This window comes from Aquarana catesbeiana, linkage group LG09, assembly GCF_042186555.1.
Source record: "Aquarana catesbeiana isolate 2022-GZ linkage group LG09, ASM4218655v1, whole genome shotgun sequence".
NCBI classification, from domain to species: Eukaryota; Metazoa; Chordata; class Amphibia; order Anura; family Ranidae; genus Aquarana; species Aquarana catesbeiana.
Window position 1 is genome coordinate 42,597,582 of NC_133332.1, and position 22,645 is coordinate 42,620,226.

A 22,645-nucleotide genomic window follows, 5' to 3' on the forward strand; every position below is an offset into this window, starting at 1 on the left:
ATTGTATGCTTTGCTGCATTCAGGAGGTGAGGGACCAATGATTGCTTGTACTTTTTAATGTCCCCCGTACCCCCATGGAACAGGACCTCCCATGGGTCTTCTGGCACTTCTATTCCTGTGATTTCCTTTATTAGGTCGAGTGTCTTACTCCAAAAATGTTTTATTTTGGGGCATGTCCACCAAAGGTGCGCCATCGTTCCAATTTCATCACACCCCCGCCAGCAGAGGGCTGTTTTATTTTGAAATTTGCCTATTATCTCTGGAGTAAGATAACTTCTACTTATGCATTTATAGTTCATTTCTGCAGTTCGCACATCCACCGCTGAGTTACCAATCATATTAAGAATTCTTTTAATTGTATTTTCCCCTTTCTTTGTGCCCAATTCCGCTTCCCATTTACTTATAAATGGAGGCCTCTCCAGCTGGTCAGTCTTCATCAGAGCTTTGTAAATTTTTGAGACAATATTTCTCGGGTCATCTGCGTCACATAACCTTTCAAAGTCCGTCAAATTGTCCCCTTCCCTCATCGGTGCTGGAAGCTTGCTCACGAAGTGGCACACCTGGAGATACCTCCATTCATCTAATCCATGTGCCCCACGCCCATTCCTAATTTCTTGTAGTGTCATAATTTTACCCTCCTTTATAATGTGTCTTGATTGTGTCCTACCCCATAGTGCTTCTTTACCTCCCATAGTTTCTAATCCTGGTGGGAAGAAGTTATTCTTTGTCAGTGCCAATAGTGGTGAATTATAATTTCCATTTAATCTCTTATACACCCCATCCCAAATTCTAAGTGCATTACGTGTTATTATATGTGTATTTTCTCCCAAAATTCTAGTATTTGGGGGGTTCCAAATCAATCTTCCCAGTGATGCATTACTAAGATATTCTTCTATTGTTACCCAGCGTTTTTCGTTTGTTCTCTTCGACCATTCTACTAGTCTAGCCATTACTGCCGCCTTGTAGTAATTCCGGACATCAGGCAAAGCCAGGCCCCCATGTATTTTCTTTTGTTTTAAGGTCCTAAAAGAGACTCTCGGTTTTTTATTTTTCCATATGAAGCTCATTATTATGTTTTTTAACTTTCCCAGATAGAACGATGGTAATGGTAACGGTATCATCTGGAACACATATGTGATCTTAGGGAGTAGTACCATTTTAATAGTATTGATCTGCCCGATCCATGAGATAGCTTTCTTTGCATATCTTTTACATTCTGCTCTTACTGTACCCAGCAGGGGTACATAATTTATTAAAAACATTTTTTTAGTTGTGTTAGCTAGCTTGATTCCTAGATACGTTAGTTCTTTTGCCCACCCAAAGCTATATTTTTTTTTTAGTATCTCGATTTTTGATTTCTTTAAATTTATGTTTAAAATTAGCGATTTTGACATATTTCTTTGGAAATTAGACAATTCCCCGTATTCTCTTAGGGCCTTGACCAGTTTGGGCATGGTGCTTCCGGGGTCTGAGATGTAAAGCAATACATCGTCGGCATACGCTGCAACTTTATGTTTATCTTCTCCAATCATTATACCCTTAATATCTGGGTCCGCCCGTATTGTTGCCAGGAGAGGCTCCATAGCAAGGACAAAGAGTAACGGGGACAGAGGGCACCCCTGCCTTACCCCATTCCCCATCTCTAATGGCTGAGACATAACTCCATTTACTCCCACCATTGCCGTCGGGTGGTGGTACAGGGTTTTAATCCTCTGATACATTTTAGGACCCATGCCTATAGTCTCCAGGGTCTGGAACATGAACCCCCAGTCTACCCTGTCGAAAGCCTTTTCGGCATCGATCGACAGTAGTAGTCCTGGGGGTCCATCCACCTTCATTTTTTGCATCAAGAGTAATGTCCTGACCCCATTGTCCTTCCCCTCCCTTTTAGTGACAAAACCCACCTGGTCTGGGTTTATCAGGGCGTTCATAGACCTCTTTAATCTTTCGGCTAGTATTTTTGCATAAAGTTTCGTATCAATATTGAGCAGGGAGATCGGGCGATAACTCGAGCAGAGTGTTTTTTCTTTTCCCTCCTTTGGGATGATCGTAATAACAGCCTTTAAAGCCTCCTGACTCATGTCATAGTCCTCTCCCAACCCATTAAAGTACCAACACATCTTAGGGATCAATATTTCTTTAAATTTCCTATAATAGGTTAATGTGAATCCATCCGGACCTGGACTTTTCCCGATTGCCATACCTGCTATTGCTTTACTTATTTCTTCTTCGGTTATTGGGGCTTCCATTTCCTCTCTTTCCCCTACTGTAATCCTAGGTAGTTTTGCCCTCTGCATATATTCCTTATTCTTCTTTCTCTGATTACTGAACGGGGTATCCTGTTTGCGAACTGAATATAGCTCCTGATAGTAATTTTTGAAGACCTCTGCTATTTCCTTAGAGGAATACTTTATGTGGCCATCTTTGGTCTGGATTTTTTCAATAAAGTTCCTCGCTTTCCGCTTTTGCACTATATTCGCAAGTAGTTTACCTGATTTGTTGGCCCAACGATATCTATCCCCTAGGATCTTACTATGTTTTGCTCTTACTTCTTGTTCCATTAAAGTTTTTAATTCTGCTCTTTTAATGACCATGTGTTTATAGAGCACTTGAGAGAGTTGGCCTGTTTGTGCCTTATGTTTCAGTTCTAGACTGGCTAGTTCCTCTATTAATTTTTGGGTTTTATCGCGTCTCTCTTTCTTCTTCCTTGATCCCATTTCCATTAATATCCCTCTAATATAAACTTTGTGGGCCTGCCACAACGTAGACTCAGATACTTCTCCCGTGTCGTTACTCAGGAAATAGTCTCTCAGTTCTTTACTTATTCTGTTGAAACCCTCTTCCCCCTTTATCAAATCTTCATTTAGGCGCCACTGCCCTGGGGGTCTGCTCATTTCCCCTATTTTTATTTCTATGGTCAGTGGTGCGTGATCTGAATAAGTTATATTCCCTATCCATGAATCTGCCACCCTCTCGATTTCTCTGTGGTCTATCAACCCATAGTCGATGCGGGAGTACGTCCTGTGCACAGGCAAATAAAACGTGTAATCTCTTCCTCTTGGATGTTGCACTCTCCAGATATCTATCAGCTGTAGGCTGGCAAGTTTTTGCTTCATCTTACTTAATTGAGTACTATTTTTCGCCTGCGCACGAGCCGTACTGTCCAGATCAGGGTCCATACAGAAATTAAGATCCCCCATTAATATTAGTTGCCCTTGTCTGAACTTCTTTAATTTCTCTAGAACCTTAACAACATACTCTATTGAGTTCTGATTTGGTGCATAAACATTGGCCAATGTATATTCTTTTTCATATAGTCTACCTCTCAGAAATATGTATCTGCCTTCTGTATCCACTAATCTTTCTTCCAGTACAAACCTAGTTCTTTTTGCGAATCCAATAGCAACACCCCGCGTTCTACTTGAAATAGTATCTCCTTGGTACCATATTGGGTATTCCCCCGAGGATAATCTTATTCTTGATAGGTGTGATATATGTGTTTCCTGAAGAAATACCACCTCTGGACCCAGCAGTTTAAGCTCGTTAAAAATGCTTCTTCTTTTTTTACCCCTATTTAGCCCTTTTACATTATATGTTATACATTTTATTGTGTTAGGTGCCATTTTCCTACCTCAACCTCGCCCCTTACTAACTTAGACCTTGGAGAGATACCCCATTTTATTATTATACCAGTTGTGCTAAACCCCCTCCCCTTATTCCTCCCCCCTTCTCTCCCCCCTCCCCACCCCCTCCACCCCATCCACCCCATCCACCCCCTACCCTTTCTGGTCATCTCTAGACCCTTAGACCAATGTGGATCTCGTATATCGCCACCCACCATTGATCTCCACTACTAAAGGTGGAACTATTGGCGTATCAGCTTTCCGGTCATGTCTGCCTCGGAGGCCAAGTACTCTAGCCATCTCCATTCTACTTTCTTATTTTGTTCTTTCTGTTACATAAATTTCCCCCCCCCCCCATCCCCCCTCCACCCCCCCTCTGCTCATGCCACCTCTAATCCCAGCTCTATCCATCTCTCGTTGGACCAGTTCAGCGTCGCTGGCGTCTGTAAGCCTAATTTCTTGCAGAAGTCTTCCAGTTCATCAGGAAATCTTAGCCTGGCCGATCTGCCATCTTTACTGCCAACTAGACAGGCCGGGAAGCCCCATGAGTACTTTATATTTTGGTTTATCATTTGTTCTAGAAGCGGTTTCAGCAGGCGTCTTCTCAGTAATGTGTCCTTAGCGAGGTCTGCAAATACTTGAATCCTGGAATCTTCGTATTGAAGTGGAGTTTGCCCCCTCAATTTTATCCATATTTTCTCTTTGTCAGAGTAGAATCTAAACCTCGCGATTATGTCTCGACTTCTCTCTGTTCGGCTGTTATCCAGCCTGCCTATTCGGTGCACCCTTTCAATTTTTGGGAAGTCCTCCCCTCTCAATTCCAATAGTGGGGCAAAAATGTCCGCTACCGCTTTCTTCAGATCCTCTCCCCTCTTTTCCGGCACTCCACGGATTCTCAAGTTCTGTCTGTGACTTCTATTCTCTTGGTCCTCTATTCTGTAGCATATTTTTAGTTGATTTTGTTGCGTTGTTTTAATTTGTTTTTTTAGGTCAGAGATTTCTCTTTCTTGTTTCTCCATTATATCTTCTGCCCTTTCAACTCTAGCCAGCAGGTTTCCTAAGTCTGTCCTCAGCGTGCTTATTTCCGTTTTAATCAATAGTTCGAGTGCTTTAAACATCTCCGCGATTTCATTTTTGGATGGGAGATCAAAATCCTGTCTGGGTTCCATCATTCTGGATATCTCGTGTGTATTTTCAATTAGTGAGGACTCTCCTGATTGATTGGGAGTCTGGTCTTTCTTTTCGTTCTGACCTTTTTTCTTCTTATCGGGGACAGTAGAAGTTTGGGCTTCTTGGTGCACACCCCTTGGGCTCCCCCCCATAGCCAGGTATTGTTTGATTGAGCTCCCACTTATGCTTCCTGAGAGGCTGTCCTTTGATATCTTTGATGTGCCCCCTTTCCCTGCTTTCGTTGTATTTCTGCTCATTATTTATTTCAGGGGCATCTATATGTGGTGTTTAAGTGCTTGCCCCACCCTTACCAAATACCCCGATATGTTCATATATTGCAGTAATTTTTATGCCCTTCTTTATTGGGGGATTTAGGGAAGGCAGATTTCCACACTGAGTAAGCGTGCTATATCTGTTGTTTCGCCTGTCAGTACATAGCTTTGAGGAAAATCTCAGGGAATGATTTCAGATACTAAAGTGTGGTCGTTGTTCATCCGCGTATTTTTGACGCCTTATGTCCCAATATTCCAGGAGCAGGCAACCTAGTGCTCTGATGTTATTTTTATTTTTAATAAAAAAATGGGTAGTCAGAATGGTGAGCCGCCCTCAATTCAAAACAACCCCCACTGCGCCAATGAATAGAATTTGCAACAAACAGAAATAAGATCCAGTGAATGGCTCATTTGGTGTATAACAAAATATGTGTAACCATATATAACTCACTAAATGAAAAGTGAAAAAAGAGAGCTGCCCCTTTAAGAAGCTATCAAACTAAAATATTATCTGATCCAATATATCCTAAAATCCAACGCACCTTCTCCTAGATATATCAGAGCAAATAAGAGGCGCTCATATCCCTAGTGCTAGAAATCGCATGTGCTGCAATTTCATCAAAAATAAAGGTTGAAAATATCTTAAGTGTGCAAATTAATGCATGAAACTTAACGGTGTTTACCAATACTAATCAAACCATGCGAAAGTACATCCAAAGTGCACGTGAAAAAAGCTGTGACAGCAAAATAATAAATAAATGGCTAAAAATCCCCAGTTATTGTGTTTCATAAATTAAAGTGCAGAAAAAATTGTAATTAATTATATAATTATATTACAAACAAATTAATTGGTTAAAGCATGAAAAATCAGTCCTTTACAATCTTGTGACAAATAACGTGATTAAATTTGTGACAGAAAAGTGCATAAAAATCGCATAAAAATCGCACAAATCTTCTAAGGTGCAGTGATCTTGAAAATGCTGAATTCCACGTGTCCTTCACCTCACCACCGTGATACGTGAATCCACTCCCAAAGGAATCTCACTCACCGAATAATTTTGCCAGCACTCTCATGCACGGCAAAAAACGCTTAGTAGCCACACTCCAGAGAACTCCAGCAAGCAGCAGCAGCAATGCCACAGTGTGTAGAATCAATCCACATGTAAAAAAATTGAGGAACTCACATAGCGTAAACCAGCACGGCAAGTTTATTTAAAACCACTACAATCTTCAATGGAAACACTCACATTTTAAAGATAAAAATCAGCAGTAAAACCAATGTGATTCACAGCAAGCTTCAATCATTAGTGGATACACTCAGAACAACAAATGGTCACGGCGGACCCGAGGTGTGTTGATGCTCAGACTCACGGTCTTTCTCACCCCCCTCCGTGGTGCGCCGTGCAATGACAGACTCTCCTTCGTATAGTGCGGCTCTCAGCGTTGCTTGTCACATCTCATAGCCACGCCCCCGACATGTTTCGTCATCGATCAGACTTATTCATGGGATTGGCTAACTAGGCCGTCCCTCAACCCTTATATCTCCTCCTCCCTGGTCTCCCATAGGTTGGTGAGTCCGCATGCGCACATCTCGTGTCCCCGCTCCTATAATAGACAAGAGACTACGGCGCGCCGCTGTACAGGGATGCGGTTAGCCTATATTTAACTGTGGACTGATTGCAGCAAATACCTTAGATGGATAGCTCAGCCATCATACATTCTGCATACCAGTGTGAACGGTCACAGTATTACTACCATGCTCACATCTGAAGCAAACCTAATTAACACTTACTGTATACCTGTATAAGTGATCATAGCGTTGCCCCCATGGTCACGTCTGAGGCATACTTAATCTAGATATTTCGCACACCAATATAAGTAACCATAACATTACTGCTACGGCCACATTTAGAACGACCTAATTTTATATTTATCCAACAACATCTCATCATAAACATATCGGTCTATAATTTGCTAAATCAGAGGTTTACACTTTGATCACTGAAATATTCACCATTGGATGGACCTATACCCACAGGTAATTACATGTTGGATACAATTCAAATAAAGTGCGAGTGTATTAAAACAAGATAAAATTATTAAATAATCCTTGAATAACCCTACGATTGTCCCAAATATTAGCAACATGGTGAGAATCTAATTAAATAAATACCTTAAAATAAAACTCCATATCAAATAATACATGAATAATTACACAGTCACAATTTAGTATTTACACTTATATGACGAAGCTATAGCTCATGACAAGCTGTTGAACTCCTATCAATTACTCCCCTACTGTGAGGGTTTAGTGATGAGACCCACATCTGGTACCTCACTCACCCCCCCCTCTTAATGTTTAGGGCTGCTTCGCCAATAAGCCTTTAAATTGACCAAAATGAAGCATATTACGATATACACATGCAAAACCTATATCTGGAATACTTAAAATAATATCTATCTCCATTAAAAAATATATATATATCACATCCAAACCCTCATAATCCAGGGTCTCTAAATAAGAAAAAATGACCAGATAATCATAACAGGGTCACACACTTCAGAATCTCCTACTAAAGTGTTCAACCAGACCGCAGCACATCAAATTTAACTACCTTCAATCAAAAATTATTTATGAAGCAGTTTAAATCTATTTCTATATTTAACCCCTTAGGGGCTAAACTTTTCAATAAAAAGATCCAGCGAGTCTCCCTCTGCGATAGATCCCTGACCCTGTTGGAACCCCTCCAAGAAGGATGGACCACGTCGATTCCACAGAATTGTAAAAGTGAGGGATCCTTTTGATGTTTTTGTTTGAAATGCAAGGAGACACTATGATACCTATAACCGTTCTTAATATTGGTTAAATGTTCCGAGATTCTGATCCTTAGTAGTCTTTTTGTTCTGCCCACATAAAGTAGGCCACAAGGGCACCACATTAAGTATACAACAAAAGAGGAGTTACAAGTGCTGAATTCCTTAATTTCGAAGGATTCACCTTCCCTGTTTGTTATGCTTGTCACTCCTCTGTGGCTAACTTTCACGGTCCTGCAGCAAATGCATCTTCTGCAACAGTAAAAGCCCTTAAGGTCGATTCTGAGATCATTATGTCCAGGTGGGTCCAAGATTTTCCTTACTACATGATCGCCAAAACTTGGAGCCCTCCTGTAAATGAATCTCGGTTGATTCGGTAGGATCTCTCCCAACTGCCTATCTTTCCGTAAGATGTGCCAATGCTTTTTGAATATCCTCTCAATGTCTTTATATTGACAGTGATATCCTGATATGAACCCCAACTGATGTTGGCCTTCCATCGTCTGGGGAACATTCCTTTTCTCAAAGCAATTCTCCCTCGGGGTTTGTGCCACCTCCTGAATAATCTTATTCAATACATCCGTATCATATCCTTTCTGTATGAATTTATTTTTGAGGATACCCGCCTGTTCATAAAAATCATCTAACAAAGTGCAATTACGTCGAACTCGTACCATTTGCCCCTTCGGAATATTTTTTATCCATCCGGGATGGTGGCCACTTCTTATAGACAAATAGCTGTTACGGTCTGTCGGTTTAAAAAACACTTTAGTCCTTAATGTGTCCATATATCTTTCGATGGTCACATCTAGGAAGTTAACCCTAACACTACTAATCTGATATTCCAATCTAATATTATTATTGTTATTATTCAGTTCCTGTAAGAACTCAATTGCCGACTCCTCCGTGCCTTCCCATATAAATAGGAGGTCATCAATGAATCTCCGGTAAAATAAAAGCTGGGGTCTTCTGACATTAAAAACCTTCCTGTCCTCCCACTCCGCCATAAACAGGTTGGCGAGGCTGGGAGCAAATTTCGCTCCCATTGCCACGCCAACCTGCTGGGAATAAAAATCACCGTTGCACCAAAAATAGTTATGGGACATGCAAAAATCCAGTACATGCCCCAAAAACCGCTTTTGTATGCCTGGAATGTCCTCTCTCTTACTTAATGCCCAATTTAGAGCTAAGGATGCGTCTTCATGTTGTATAATAGTATACAAAGAAGCTACATCAGCCGTTACCAAGTATACAGGAGATGTAGCCCTTAATCTTACGTCCTTGAGCAAAGTCAACAAGTCCCCCGTATCTTTCAAATACGCCCTTGTGATCTTTACACTGGGCTGGAGGAATTTATCCAAATACTCCCCCAGTCTAGCTGTGACAGACCCAATGCCATTGACAATGGGGCGAGGCGGTGGACATTGTGTGCTTTTGTGTATTTTTGGCAGAGTGTAGATAACAGGGATTCTACACGCGCTGGGGATTAAATACCTCTTCTCCTTAAGATTCAGAGCATCCATTCTAAACCCCCATTCTACCAAAATTGTCAGCTGGGTTTTATATGCATCCGTAGGGTCAGACCTCAGTTTTTTATAGGTGGATCTATCTCCAACTAGTGCCAAGAGCTGGTTAAGATAAAATGATTTATCTAACAATACCACTCCTCCCCCTTTATCAGCAGGTCGTATTATGAGATCCTTCTTCTCTTCCAACGACCGAATCCCTTCTTTGATATAATGCGGATTGACCCCCTTGCGTGGGGCGAGTTCCTCGATATCATTAAGTACCAAACTCTTGAATACTTCTATGAAGTGGTTGCTCGGATTCTGGGGGTTAAAGATGGATTTATTTTTGAGTCCTGTATCAATTTTAGTGTCAGGCACTCTCGATTTAATAGTGGATTCCACTGGATGGCTTAGAAAGTACTTTTTAATGTTCATGGACCTAATAAATTTATGTGTGTCTATGTAGACATCAAATTTATTCATTGCTTTTTTTGGGGCACATTTCAAACCCAAGTTTAAAATGTTGAGCTCCTTATGATTGAGCTCCACACTACTCAGGTTGAATATCCCCGTGTTCATGCGTCCCTCAGCCGTTTTCTTGGGTTGTTTCGATCGTCCTGCCCTGCATCCCCTTCTTCTCTTCGGGGGGGCATCTGATCGTAGTTGTACCCCTGAGTGGGAGTGGAACTTCCTCTCTCTCTTTGGTATGGCCCTTTGGGGTTCCTCCTCGGGGTTCCTCTCCCCCTCCCCCGCTGTCCTAAAAAAGGCACATTGTAAGGTACATAGCCTGGTTGCTCATCATTTTCCAACGGGGCAAATCTGTTATGTAGTGGGACATCCATATTACCAACAGTGTCTCGATGATACGGGGGGCAATGTTGCCATTGCCTATAATTTAGTGGGGTCTCATACCCATATGGACCATCCCTCCCATAACCTCTCGGGGACGGGTACTCATTCTGGTACCTTACCGGGTATCCCCCTCTTCCTCGCGACATAGGTCTCGGGGATTGTTGATAGTTCCGTCCGTAGTGGGCATCCGTTATGCCTCTTCCTCTATCACTATTCTTAGGGCCAATGGCCCCCTGCATTCCCTTACCTTTACTCCCTGTCTTTTTGTTATTTCCAGTATTAGGCAAGGGATTACTGGAACCCACCGCTCCACTATTAGAAGGAAATGGGTTACTGTTAGAGGCAACTTGATCGCTCATGTTATTCACGTTTGTTGTTTGCCAAGCATAAATTTTATTGGTTTTAAAATCATTAGAATCCCTATTAAATTTTTTAACTTTCTTCTTTTGCGTTTCCCGATCGACCTTATCCAGCTTTTTCTTAATATTAACATTAAAATCTTTCATTAGATTGGAGTCCTTCATAGGTTCAAGCTTCTCTTGTAGAGCTTTTATTTTTTCATTTATCATGTTTAGCTTTATCTGTTTCCTTTTTAAAACTAGAGCTTGTAATTCTCTACCTACCTTGTTAAAAAATTCCAGCCATTCATTCATGAATGGCTGGTCATTCAGACCATCCTGGGGTGGGACATCCCACCTCAGACTTCTAAAAATAAGATTCTCTCTACGGTAGTGTTCAAACGTGAACACATCCCACCATGTTTTAAGTTGTTTCTCAAGTAAATTCTCAAGCGTTTTTAGTGCTCCTGAGAAAGAATGTATGATGGCTGAGCTATCCATCTAAGGTATTTGCTGCAATCAGTCCACAGTTAAATATAGGCTAACCGCATCCCTGTACAGCGGCGCGCCGTAGTCTCTTGTCTATTATAGGAGCGGGGACACGAGATGTGCGCATGCGGACTCACCAACCTATGGGAGACCAGGGAGGAGGAGATATAAGGGTTGAGGGACGGCCTAGTTAGCCAATCCCATGAATAAGTCTGATCGATGACGAAACATGTCGGGGGCGTGGCTATGAGATGTGACAAGCAACGCTGAGAGCCGCACTATACGAAGGAGAGTCTGTCATTGCACGGCGCACCACGGAGGGGGGTGAGAAAGACCGTGAGTCTGAGCATCAACACACCTCGGGTCCGCCGTGACCATTTGTTGTTCTGAGTGTATCCACTAATGATTGAAGCTTGCTGTGAATCACATTGGTTTTACTGCTGATTTTTATCTTTAAAATGTGAGTGTTTCCATTGAAGATTGTAGTGGTTTTAAATAAACTTGCCGTGCTGGTTTACGCTATGTGAGTTCCTCAATTTTTTTACATGTGGATTGATTCTACACACTGTGGCATTGCTGCTGCTGCTTGCTGGAGTTCTCTGGAGTGTGGCTACTAAGCGTTTTTTGCCGTGCATGAGAGTGCTGGCAAAATTATTCGGTGAGTGAGATTCCTTTGGGAGTGGATTCACGTATCACGGTGGTGAGGTGAAGGACACGTGGAATTCAGCATTTTCAAGATCACTGCACCTTAGAAGATTTGTGCGATTTTTATGCGATTTTTATGCACTTTTCTGTCACAAATTTAATCACGTTATTTGTCACAAGATTGTAAAGGACTGATTTTTCATGCTTTAACCAATTAATTTGTTTGTAATATAATTATATAATTAATTACAATTTTTTCTGCACTTTAATTTATGAAACACAATAACTGGGGATTTTTAGCCATTTATTTATTATTTTGCTGTCACAGCTTTTTTCACGTGCACTTTGGATGTACTTTCGCATGGTTTGATTAGTATTGGTAAACACCGTTAAGTTTCATGCATTAATTTGCACACTTAAGATATTTTCAACCTTTATTTTTGATGAAATTGCAGCACATGCGATTTCTAGCACTAGGGATATGAGCGCCTCTTATTTGCTCTGATATATCTAGGAGAAGGTGCGTTGGATTTTAGGATATATTGGATCAGATAATATTTTATTTTTATTTTTATGTCTTGAGAAAAATTGAGTGCCCCAATTTATATTTGAGATGCTGCTAACAAAAATGCAGCTCAAGCTTATTAGGCAGCGGATTTTTGGCCCTTTCCAAAGATGTATAATGCCGCTTTAACGCATCTGTCCTTGTGTCCACATGCCACTCCGTACCACTTCTGGACTCCTCAGTAGGTGCCCACTATCTCTGGGGGCTATCCAAACCTTGTGTGGCACAGGTGCCCCGCAAGACCCCGGCCAAGACCACAACCCGCCGTTCCCCCCTACCACGGACGAACAACAAGTGACCCCTCACGCCTGCCAATTTACTCCTGCTCTACCAGTAGTTTTGGTTACGACAGTGTCCACAGAGTTTACTATATTTTGTGTAACTTCGTGTCATGTGACTCTCCGTGATGTTTACTGACAAGAGTAATAAATATACCTGGTATCGACAGTTTAGCATGTAGTCATAGTTCATAAACTATTTAACCTTTGTTTTAAATATTTGCAGTGTCCACTTTGCATGCTTCAGCCATAGCGTACCTTAATATTTCATTGGTAGTATTTTCTTCCTTTCCAATCATCAAAACATACTCTTACCTCTGGGGTCCGCACAGAGACATATCTCTTACCCAGCTACAACCATCTGTGTGTCTTTCTCTGCGGATGGCGTCCCTCTTGCCGGCTGTTTTACTCTATCCAGGCTCTGCGAGGTTGATCTGAGCAGCGGGGTGGGTGACGTAGGATTAGTTTCCTCCAGTGCCAAGGAAGGAGCGGGGGGGCAGCGGGGAGCGCGGGGGAACCCTCCAGGGAGGACACAACCGTCTCTCTGTCGCCCTGGATCGTACCGCTATGTCCCTGTTCTTGTCAAGGTCGGGGCTCCATACACAGGGCTCGGATGCCAGTCGGCACGCTCTTCATTTCTCCCCTCCTCGAGGCTTGCTCGTCCAGCTGATGGAGCCGCCGAGACGCCGACTACTGACACGCCGCTAGCTCCTTCCCTCCCAACAGACGCCTCACGTCATCCTTCCCTCATCTAGTGGCCACCCCAACACATCCTGGTATGGATTTTAAGGGGAACCCCGCGCCAATTTTTTTTTTTTAAATGGCGTGGGGTCCCCCCAAAAATCCATACCAGACCCTTATCCGAGCACGCAACCTGGTAGGCTGCAGGAAAAGAGGGGGGGACGAGAGAGCGGCCCCCCCTACTGAACCGTACCAGGCCACATGCCCTCAACATTGGGAGGGTGCTTTGGGGTAGCCCCCAAAACACCTTGTCCCCATGTTGATGGGGACAAGGGCCTCATCCCCACAACCCTTGCCCGGTGGTTGTGGGGGTCTGCGGGCGGGGGGGGCTTATCGGAATCTGGAAGCCCCCTTTAACAAGGGGACCCCCAGATCCCGGCCCTCCCCCTGTGTGAAATGGTAAGGGGGTACAAAAGTACCCCTACCATTTTACAAAAAAAGTGTCAAAAATGTTAAAAATGACAAGAGACAGTTTTTGACAATTTCTTTATTTAAATGCTTCTTCTTTCTTCTATCTTCTATCTTCCTTCGGTTTCTTCCTCCATCTTCTTCTTCTTCTGGTTCTTCCTCCGGTGTTCTCGTCTGGCATCTTCCTCCGTGGCGTCTTCTTCCCTTCTTCTCGGGCCGCTCCGCATCCACCATGATGGGAGGCTCCTGCTGTGTGATGCTTCTCCTCTTCTGACGGTTCTTAAGTAACGGATGGTGGGGCCACCGGGTGACCCTGCCCCCTCTGACGTCACGGGGAATGTCACAGGGAAGTCCCTGTCAAGTCCCCGTGCGTCAGAGGGGGCGGGGTCACAGGGTGGCCCCGCCCTCCATTATTTAAGAACCGTCAGAAAAGGAGAAGTGTCACACAGTGGGAGCCTCCCATCATGGTGAATGCGGAGCGGCCCGAGAAGAAGGGAAGAAGACGCCGCGGAGGAAGATGCCAGACGAGAACACCGGATGAAGAACCAGAAGAAGAAGAAGATGGAGGAAGAAACCGAAGGAAGATAGAAGATAGAAGAAAGAAGAAGCATTTAAATAAAGGAATTGTCAAAAACTGTCTCTTGTCATTTTTAACATTTTTGACACTTTTTTTAATGGTAGGGGTACTTTTGTACCCCCTTACCATTTCACACAGGGGGGAGGGCCGGGATCTGGGGTCCCCTTGTTAAAGGGGGCTTCCAGATTCCGATAAGCCCCCCACCCACAGACCCCCACAACCACCGGGCAAGGGTTGTGGGGATGAGGCCCTTGTCCCCATCAATATGGGGGCAAGGTGTTTTGGGGAGCTACCCCAAAGCACCCTCCCAATGTTGAGGGCATGTGGCCTGGTACGGTTCAGGAGGGGGGGCGCTCTCTCGTCCCCCCTCTTTTCTTGCCGCCTGCCAGGTTGCGTGCTCGGATAAGGGTCTGGTATAGATTTTTGGGAGGACCCTATGCAATTTTTTTTTTCTAATTTTGGCGCAGGGTTCCCCTTAAAATCCCTACCAGACCTGAAGGATCTGGTATAGATTTTAAAGGGGGACCCCACGCTATTTTTTAAAAAAAATTTGGCCAGGGTTCCCCTTCATATCCATACCAGACCTGAAGTGCCTGGTATGGAATTTAGGGGGACCCCCCACGTCATTTTTTTTTTTTTAATTTTGGTTCAGGGTTCCCCTGTGGGGAATTCCAATGCCATTTTTATCAATGAACTTTTATGTGTATTGTCGGACCGGCAATTCATTAATAGCCGCAAGTAGTTTTAAATGACTTTTTCCTTTGAAATGTCATTTTGCTGTCAGACTGTTCTAAACACAAGAAACATGCGCCTCTTTACAGGCATACTATAGACACCCCCCAGGTACGAAATTTAAAGGAATATTACACTTTTATTGTTTCACTTTAAGCATTATTAAAATCACTGCTCCCGAAAAAACGGCAGTTTTTAAAACTTTTTTTGCGTTGATCCATGTCCCCTGGGGCAGGACCCAGGTTCCCCAAACACTTTTTATGACAATACCATGCATATAAGCCTTTTAAATTATCACTTTTGATTTCTCCCATAGACTTTTAAAGGGTGTTCCACGGCTTTTGAATTTGCCGCGAACACCCCAAATTGTTCGCTGTTCGGAGAACTGGCGAACAGCCGATGTTCGAGTCGAACATGAGTTCGACTCGAACTCGAAGCTCATCCCTAGTTGTCAATCAGCACTTGGTCATACCTAGTCAGACCCACGCTTTCTGTATTGACTGCACTGCCCCTGTTACTTAACCACTTCAGCTCCAGAAGGTTCACCCCCTTCCTGACCAGGCCATTTTTTGTGATACGGCACAGCTTTACTGACAATTGTGCAGTCTTGCGATGCTGTACCCAAATAAAATGTATGTCTTTTTTCTCCCACAAATAAAGTTTTCTTTTGGTGGTATTTGATTACCTCTGCCGTTTTTTTTTTTTGCGCTATAAATAAAGGCAGACAATTTTGAAACAAAAACAATATTTTTTACTTTCTGCTATAAAACATTCCCAATAAAAAAAATTAAATAAAATTAAAAATTAGAAATTAAATCTAATTTCTTTATCAATTTAGGCCAATATGTATTCTGCTACATGTTTTTAGTAATAAAAATTCCAATAAGTGTATATTGATTGGTTTGCGTAAAACTTGACGTCTACAAACTATGGGATATTTTTATGGAATTTTCATTTCAATTATTTATTTTTATTAGTAATGGCAATGATCAGCGACTTATAGCAGGACTGTGACATTGCGGCGGACAAATCAGACACCAAGTGACACTTTTTTGGGGACCAGTGACACCAATACAGTGATTAGTGCTAAAAAATATGCACTGTCACTGTACTAATGACACTGGCAGAGAAGGGGTTAACATCAGGGGCGCTCAAAGGGTCATCGGGGCAATTAAATGTGTCCCTAGGGAGTGCTTGTACTGTGTGTGTGTGTGTGTGCGCGCTAGTACTGTGAGCAAGCAGAGATCCGTGTTCCTGCTTAGCAGAAACACAGGATCTCTGTCTTCCCTTGTCACAGAACGGCAATCTGCCTTGTTTAAATCGGCAAACCACCTTTCTGCCTCTGTCAGGAACGATCGGTGGGTCCCGAAGGACATCGGGTCCGCCAGACCCGCTAATTGGCTCCAGCTGTGTCCAATCAAAACAATAAACTAAAAATGACGTACATGTACGTGATTCTGCCTGTAGGAGGCGCCACTCCACAGTACATGCACGAGTGGGGGTCGGCAAGTGGTTAAACTCCCACTGTGAGTTGCAGTGCCTGGGAGGGAGAGCATGTGATACACAAATAAAGGATGATTTGGTTTACTCAGGGAAGGTAAAGTATTTTCTGTTTACCTTATGGGGCTTGAACATCACATAGTAACTGAATTTGGCACTTGTTTAAACAGTCTTTAGTTGTAAAGTAAGGGGAAGTCACATTCTTTTCAGGACAGTGAAGTGCACAACGTGGGCAGAGAAGACAGCTGGTTTGCAAGATGTGTTAAAGAGGACATTTACATCCAACTGGAACAACCTTCCCTAAAGAGGGGTGAGGGCACTCTACACCACTTATCACCCACATTCTGTATCATCTCTCCCCTGGCATTTTGACAACAGTTCACACCTTCAGCCATGCAGCTTCAATTTTGTGTTACCAACTTTCACACATACAATAATTTTCAGCATCTGCTTGATGCATTACATCAGTGGTTCTCAACCTCGGTCCTCAAGTACCCCCAACAGGACATGTTTTGGGAATTTCTCTTAGATAAAAATACCCAGCAATTGACTCTGATTTAAAGCACCTGTGCAAGATCAAGGAAAAACCTGAAAACATGGCCTGTTGGCGGGTACTTGAGGGCTGAGGTTGAGAACCACTGCAATCCATGACACTGTAATGCCTGGACTAAGCTAACTGAGCATTAATAGAAATGCTGGGGTATGTTCCTGACACTCATTTGAACTGAAGAAAATGAGACTATTTACAGACAACCTATTTACTTGTTCACTAAGCAAGCCAGGTTGATTGCACATATGAGCCCAGCACAGCAAATCTCAGCTTCTCTTCTGGCAGACTGAACGCAGAGCAGATTAACATATTTAGTCATCATTACACATACTATTTTGCAATCAGTTTACAGAAAAGTGGATCCAGTATTTGCTTTTTAGCATTACTTGAGCACCAATGTGATGTGTTTGTTTTGTTTTATAATGATTCCTTTAACTGCAAAATTACAGGTACTAACCAAGGTTGTTTTTAAAATTAAACAGCAGATATACATCCATCATTGGACTAACTATGGATCGACTCTCCAGGAGAAGAGATGAGAACTATTAGTGAACTCTTACTGGAAAACAGACAAGAACTATACATAATTTCATCACAACATATACCTCTACCAAGTGTTAATTAATGAATTAAGCATTGTATGACAATATAATCAGTATCAAATACAAAGCCAGTCTAGGGGATGTTGTTTTTATTTTTGAAGAGCTTAGATAAGAATGAAGGTAGTGGTGGGATACTCCAAAAATGAGAACTATGTACATTGAGGACTTCATTTTCCTTTCTGCTTTAAGTAGTAGTAGAACAAGTAGAGCAAAGTCCTTTTGGACAATATCTGGACAGAACTCTTCAGGACATCAGTTGGTGTCCCCTTTAATAGACCCACACCCGACTAGCACTAGCCACCAGAGGGGTACCTACAGCACAAGGTCCCCAACATCCAGTAATATCTGTACTCATAAGGCCCAAGGACAGATGGATGCCTCCTTTCAAATTATCTAAACGATGCCCCCCAGTGATACCAGACAGATGTATGACAGACAGCTCCCCTCAGTCAGCTTCTTCTAAGCACCCGGGTCTCTGAATTCCTCCCTCTGGTCACCTACCTGAGACCTCCACATGGCAGCTTGTGCCAGAGAGGAAAGCATGCCCCTCTTGTGCCGCGTACACACGAGCGGACTTTACGGCAGACTTTGCTCGGCGGACTTTTCGACAGACTTTAGAATGGATTTTCTGAATGAACGGACTTGCCTACACACAATCCACCAAAGTCCGTCGAATTTGTACGTGATGACGTACGACCGGACTAAAACAAGGAAGTTCATAGCCAGTAGCCAATAGCTGCCCTAGCGTGGCTTTTTGTCCGTCGAACTAGCATACAGACGAGCGGACCTTTCGACTGGACTCGATTTCGACGGATGGATTTAAAACATCTTTCAAATCTAAGTCCGTCCAACTTTTGAGAAAACAAAGTCCGCTGGAGCCCACACACGATCGAATTGTCTGACGAAATCCCGTCCACCGGGCAAAGTCTGCTGTAAAGTCCGCTCGTATGTACGCGGCATTAGGCTGCACATCTCCACTCTGGTACAAGAGCCAGAGCTCAGTGTTCATAGTGCGGGCTGTCATACCCTCCACACTCCTCTCCTGTACATACTGCTCACTTGTCATACCCTCCACACTCCTCTGCTGTACATACCGCCCACTGTCATACCCTCCACACTCCTCTCCTGTACATACTGCTCCCTGTCATATCCTCTACACTTCTCTCCTGTACATAGTGCCGGTTGTCATACACTTCTCTACTGTACTGTACATAGTGCCGGCTGTCATACCCTCCACACTCCTCTCCTATGCATACTGTCCACTCTCATACTGTCCACACTCCTCTCCTGTACATACCACCCACTGTCATACCCTCCACACTCCTCTCCTGTACATACTGCCCACTGTCATATCCACCACACTCCTCTCCTGTACATACTGCCCCCATTAATACCGTCCACACTGCTCTCCTGTACATACCGCCCACTGTCATACCCGCCACACTCCTCTCCTGTACATACTGCCCACTGTCATACCCTCCACACTCCTCTCCTGTACATACTGCCCCCATCATACCCTCCACACTCCTCTCCTGTATATATTTCTCCCATCATACCCTCAGCACTCCTCTCCTGTACATACTGCCAACTGTCATACCCTCCACACTCCTTTCCTGTACATCCTGCCAACTGTCTTTCTCGCCACACTCCTTTCCTGTACATTCTGCCCCCATAATACCTTCCACACTCCTCTCCTGTACATACTGCCCCCATCATACCCATCATACACTCCACACTCCTCTCCTGTACATACTTCCAACTGTCATCCACTCCACACTGCTCTCCTGTACATACTGCTCACTGGCATACCCTCCACACTCCTGTCCTGTACATAGTGCCCACTGGCATACCCTCCACACCCCTCTGCTGTGCATACTGCCCACTGTCATACCCTGCACACTTATCTCCTGTACATAGTGCCCACTGCCATACCTTCCACACTCCTCTCCTTTACATAGTGCCCACTGTTATACCCTCCACATTCCTCTCCCTCACCTGCACATACTTCCCACTTGTATACCATCCATACTCCTCCTTCCCTATGCCTCTTACCCACAAAAACAGTTCTTTAAAATTATATTGAATATCCTCAATGTTACCAGCTCTATAATGGGCACACTGAGAAATCTTCTCAGTCCTCATATTTGTTCTGCCCATTATTAGTACTCATTTAATTTTGTGATTACTATTGTGAAATATAGAGGAACATAGGGGATGTCAGCTATTCTAAATATACCACTGGTAAAAAAGTGTCCCTGAAATTTTTTTTGAAATGTTGGCAACTATGCACTTGGGCACTGCTCAAGGGCAACCGGGTCAGTAGGGGGCCCCATGAGAGGCTCCTGGGATCCCGCGATATTAAATCGGTAGTAAACTTCTCTACTATTACTACTTTTTAGAGGCCCTGAGGTAGGTTATGCCATAATGTACTCGTATGCACAGCATATTAGCACATTAGGGTACACTTTTCTGTCAGACTGAGCCCTCCAGCGCTGCGCTGTGATCAATCCGGCGGGTCCCAGGCGTTTCCATCTTCACCCGGTCTTCCTTCCGGGTTCTGTGCCTTCATTCACTTGCCATTGCTGTCACTCCCATGCATGCTCATGCGCATCCTCTCTCTCTCTCATCCCCCCACTCTCTCTCATCCTCCCTCCCTTTCCCCTCACTCATCCCCACTCTCTCTCTCTCTCATCCTCCCTCTCTCTATTTATTTTAATTTGTTATAACAAAAAATTGTTTGCATTTATTTTATTTTTATAAAAAAACCCCACCAAAATCCTCAGCACCAGGCCCATGATGTTCTTAATCTGGCCCTGCCTCTACTGAAAGTCTATTCCAAAAATGAATTACTCTTTCAAAGAATATGAGACTGCAAGGCTCCAGGAAATCAATTTCACATCCCCCACCCTGTTCTAAAAATTAGCGATGGGAGTGGGCGTGTTGGGAGCCCGCCAGGAAGCCATCACCGCACACCACCAATTATAGGCAGTGTGTGTATGTATAGCTGCCGGTCGGCAAATGCCTCATTGCCTATGATTGGCGGTGTGCAGTGACGGCTTCCTGGTGGGCTCTGAACACGCCCGAGCCCATCACTAATAAAAATCACTCATTGCCGCACTGATTTACTACTGCTGTGTGAAAGATAATCTCACAATCAATGAAGATATTTCCACTTCTGCCCATCAACTTTCAATTGTCTGCCCATCAAAGTACAAGTAAAAAAATAAACAGTAGAAGGACCCTACTTTTAGGAACAGATAGAATGTTGAGCTGAAATCTGAAGAAAATGCAACTTTTATATTTTAGTTATTAGGAATTTAAAAGAAGAGGATGCTATAGCTAAAATTAAAATCTCATTAAATGATTGAATGTGGCCTTGTATGCTTTTTATTTCTGTTTATTAATCTTTTTTTTTTTTTAACTGTTTGACCCAGCTATCTTCTCTTTATATTATGCCAAATTAAAGGTGTACTGAAGGAAATGTGTTTATACTTTTTCTTGTATCTTGTATGTGGTGCATACTAGCACATTATGATATTGCCTTGCAAGGGGTAGCTTTTTTTTTTTTTTCATGGAGTTTACTACCTCTTTAAAGAGGCCCTGTCAATTGACAGTAAGTACTCCGCACACCAGAAAGAATGCTTTTAGCAGCTGAGCAGCATGATGCGGCTGATTTTCAATAGGTTAGCATATAAACTCCCTTTGTAGGTGACCTGTTTTGTAAAGTTGGCCTTTGTGTTGGCAAAGTCACTTTGAGGAAAATATATTAATTAGCAAAACAGACTTTAACAATACAGCAGTGTGGATGAGCATGTCCAGTTTGATTTTTTTATAAAAATTTGGCCTTTTTCCTAAAAAGGAACAAGGCTGTAGCTTGGAATTGTACACAGGCAGCAGGCATGAGTTGTTTACAAAATGGCAACAAGACTTCTTTTTATAGAGAAACACATATAGCTGAGACCACACCACCTTGCTTGGTCTTTTAACATTTGCTGCACAGGACAATTTTGAAATTTTTCACATACATGTTAAAATCAGCATTTTTTATTTTTTTTATTAGAAAAGAACTTACTGTAGAACCCCCAAACATTATACACTATGTTACCAAAAGTATTGGGAAATCTGCCTTTACACGCACATGAACTTTAATGGCATCCCAGTCTTATGCCCCGTACACACGGTCGGACTTTGTTCGGACATTCCGACAACAAAATCCTAGGATTTTTTCCGATGGATGTTGGCTCAAACTTGTCTTGCATACACACGGTCACACAAAGATGTCGTAAAATCCGATCATTCTGAACGCGGTGACGTAAAACATGTACGTCGGGACTATAAACGGGGCAGTGGCCAATAGCTTTCATCTCTTTATTTATTCTGAGTAGGGATGAGCTTCGAGTTCGAGTCGAACTCATGTTCGACTCGAACATTGGCTGTTCGCAAGTTCGCCGAACAGCGAACAATTTGGGGTGTTCGCGGCAAATTCGAATGCTGCGGAACACCCTTTAAAAGTCTATGGGAGAAATCAAAAGTGCTAATTTTAAAGGCTAATATGCAAGTTATTGTCATAAAAAGTGTTTGGGGACCTGGGTCCTGCCCCAGGGGACATGGATCAATGCAAAAAAAAGTTTTAAAAACGGCCGTTTTTTCAGGAGCAGTGATTTTAATAATGCTTAAAGTCAAACAATAAAAGTGTAATATCCCTTTAAATTTCGTACCTGGGGGGTGTCTATAGTATGCCTGTAAAGGGGCGCATGTTTCCTGTGTTTAGAACAGTCTGACAGCAAAATTACATTTTGAAGGAAAAAACCCATTTAAAACTACCCGCGGCTATTGCATTGCCGACAATACACATAGAAGTTCATTGATAAAAACGGCATGGGAATTCCCCAAAGGGGAACCCCGAACCAAAATTTAAAAAAAAAATGACGTGGGAGTCCCCCTAAATTCCATACCAGGCCCTTCAGGTCTGATATGGATA

At 43.0% G+C, this 22,645-nt stretch overlaps 1 protein-coding gene across 2 annotated transcripts in view; it reads left to right on the top strand.

The window, feature by feature from the left end:
- The window catches only part of LOC141107548 (T-cell surface glycoprotein CD1b4-like), a 289,276-nt gene extending 268,187 nt beyond the window's left edge, over positions 1–21,089 (top strand). For both annotated transcript variants that reach the window (XM_073598363.1, XM_073598362.1), the window contains exon 7: positions 17,545–21,089. In XM_073598363.1, the coding sequence (XP_073454464.1) occupies positions 17,545–17,611 (67 nt within the window). In that variant the 3' untranslated portion in view covers positions 17,612–21,089. The remainder of the gene's footprint in view (positions 1–17,544) is intronic.
- The last annotated feature ends 1,556 nt before the right edge of the window (positions 21,090–22,645 follow it).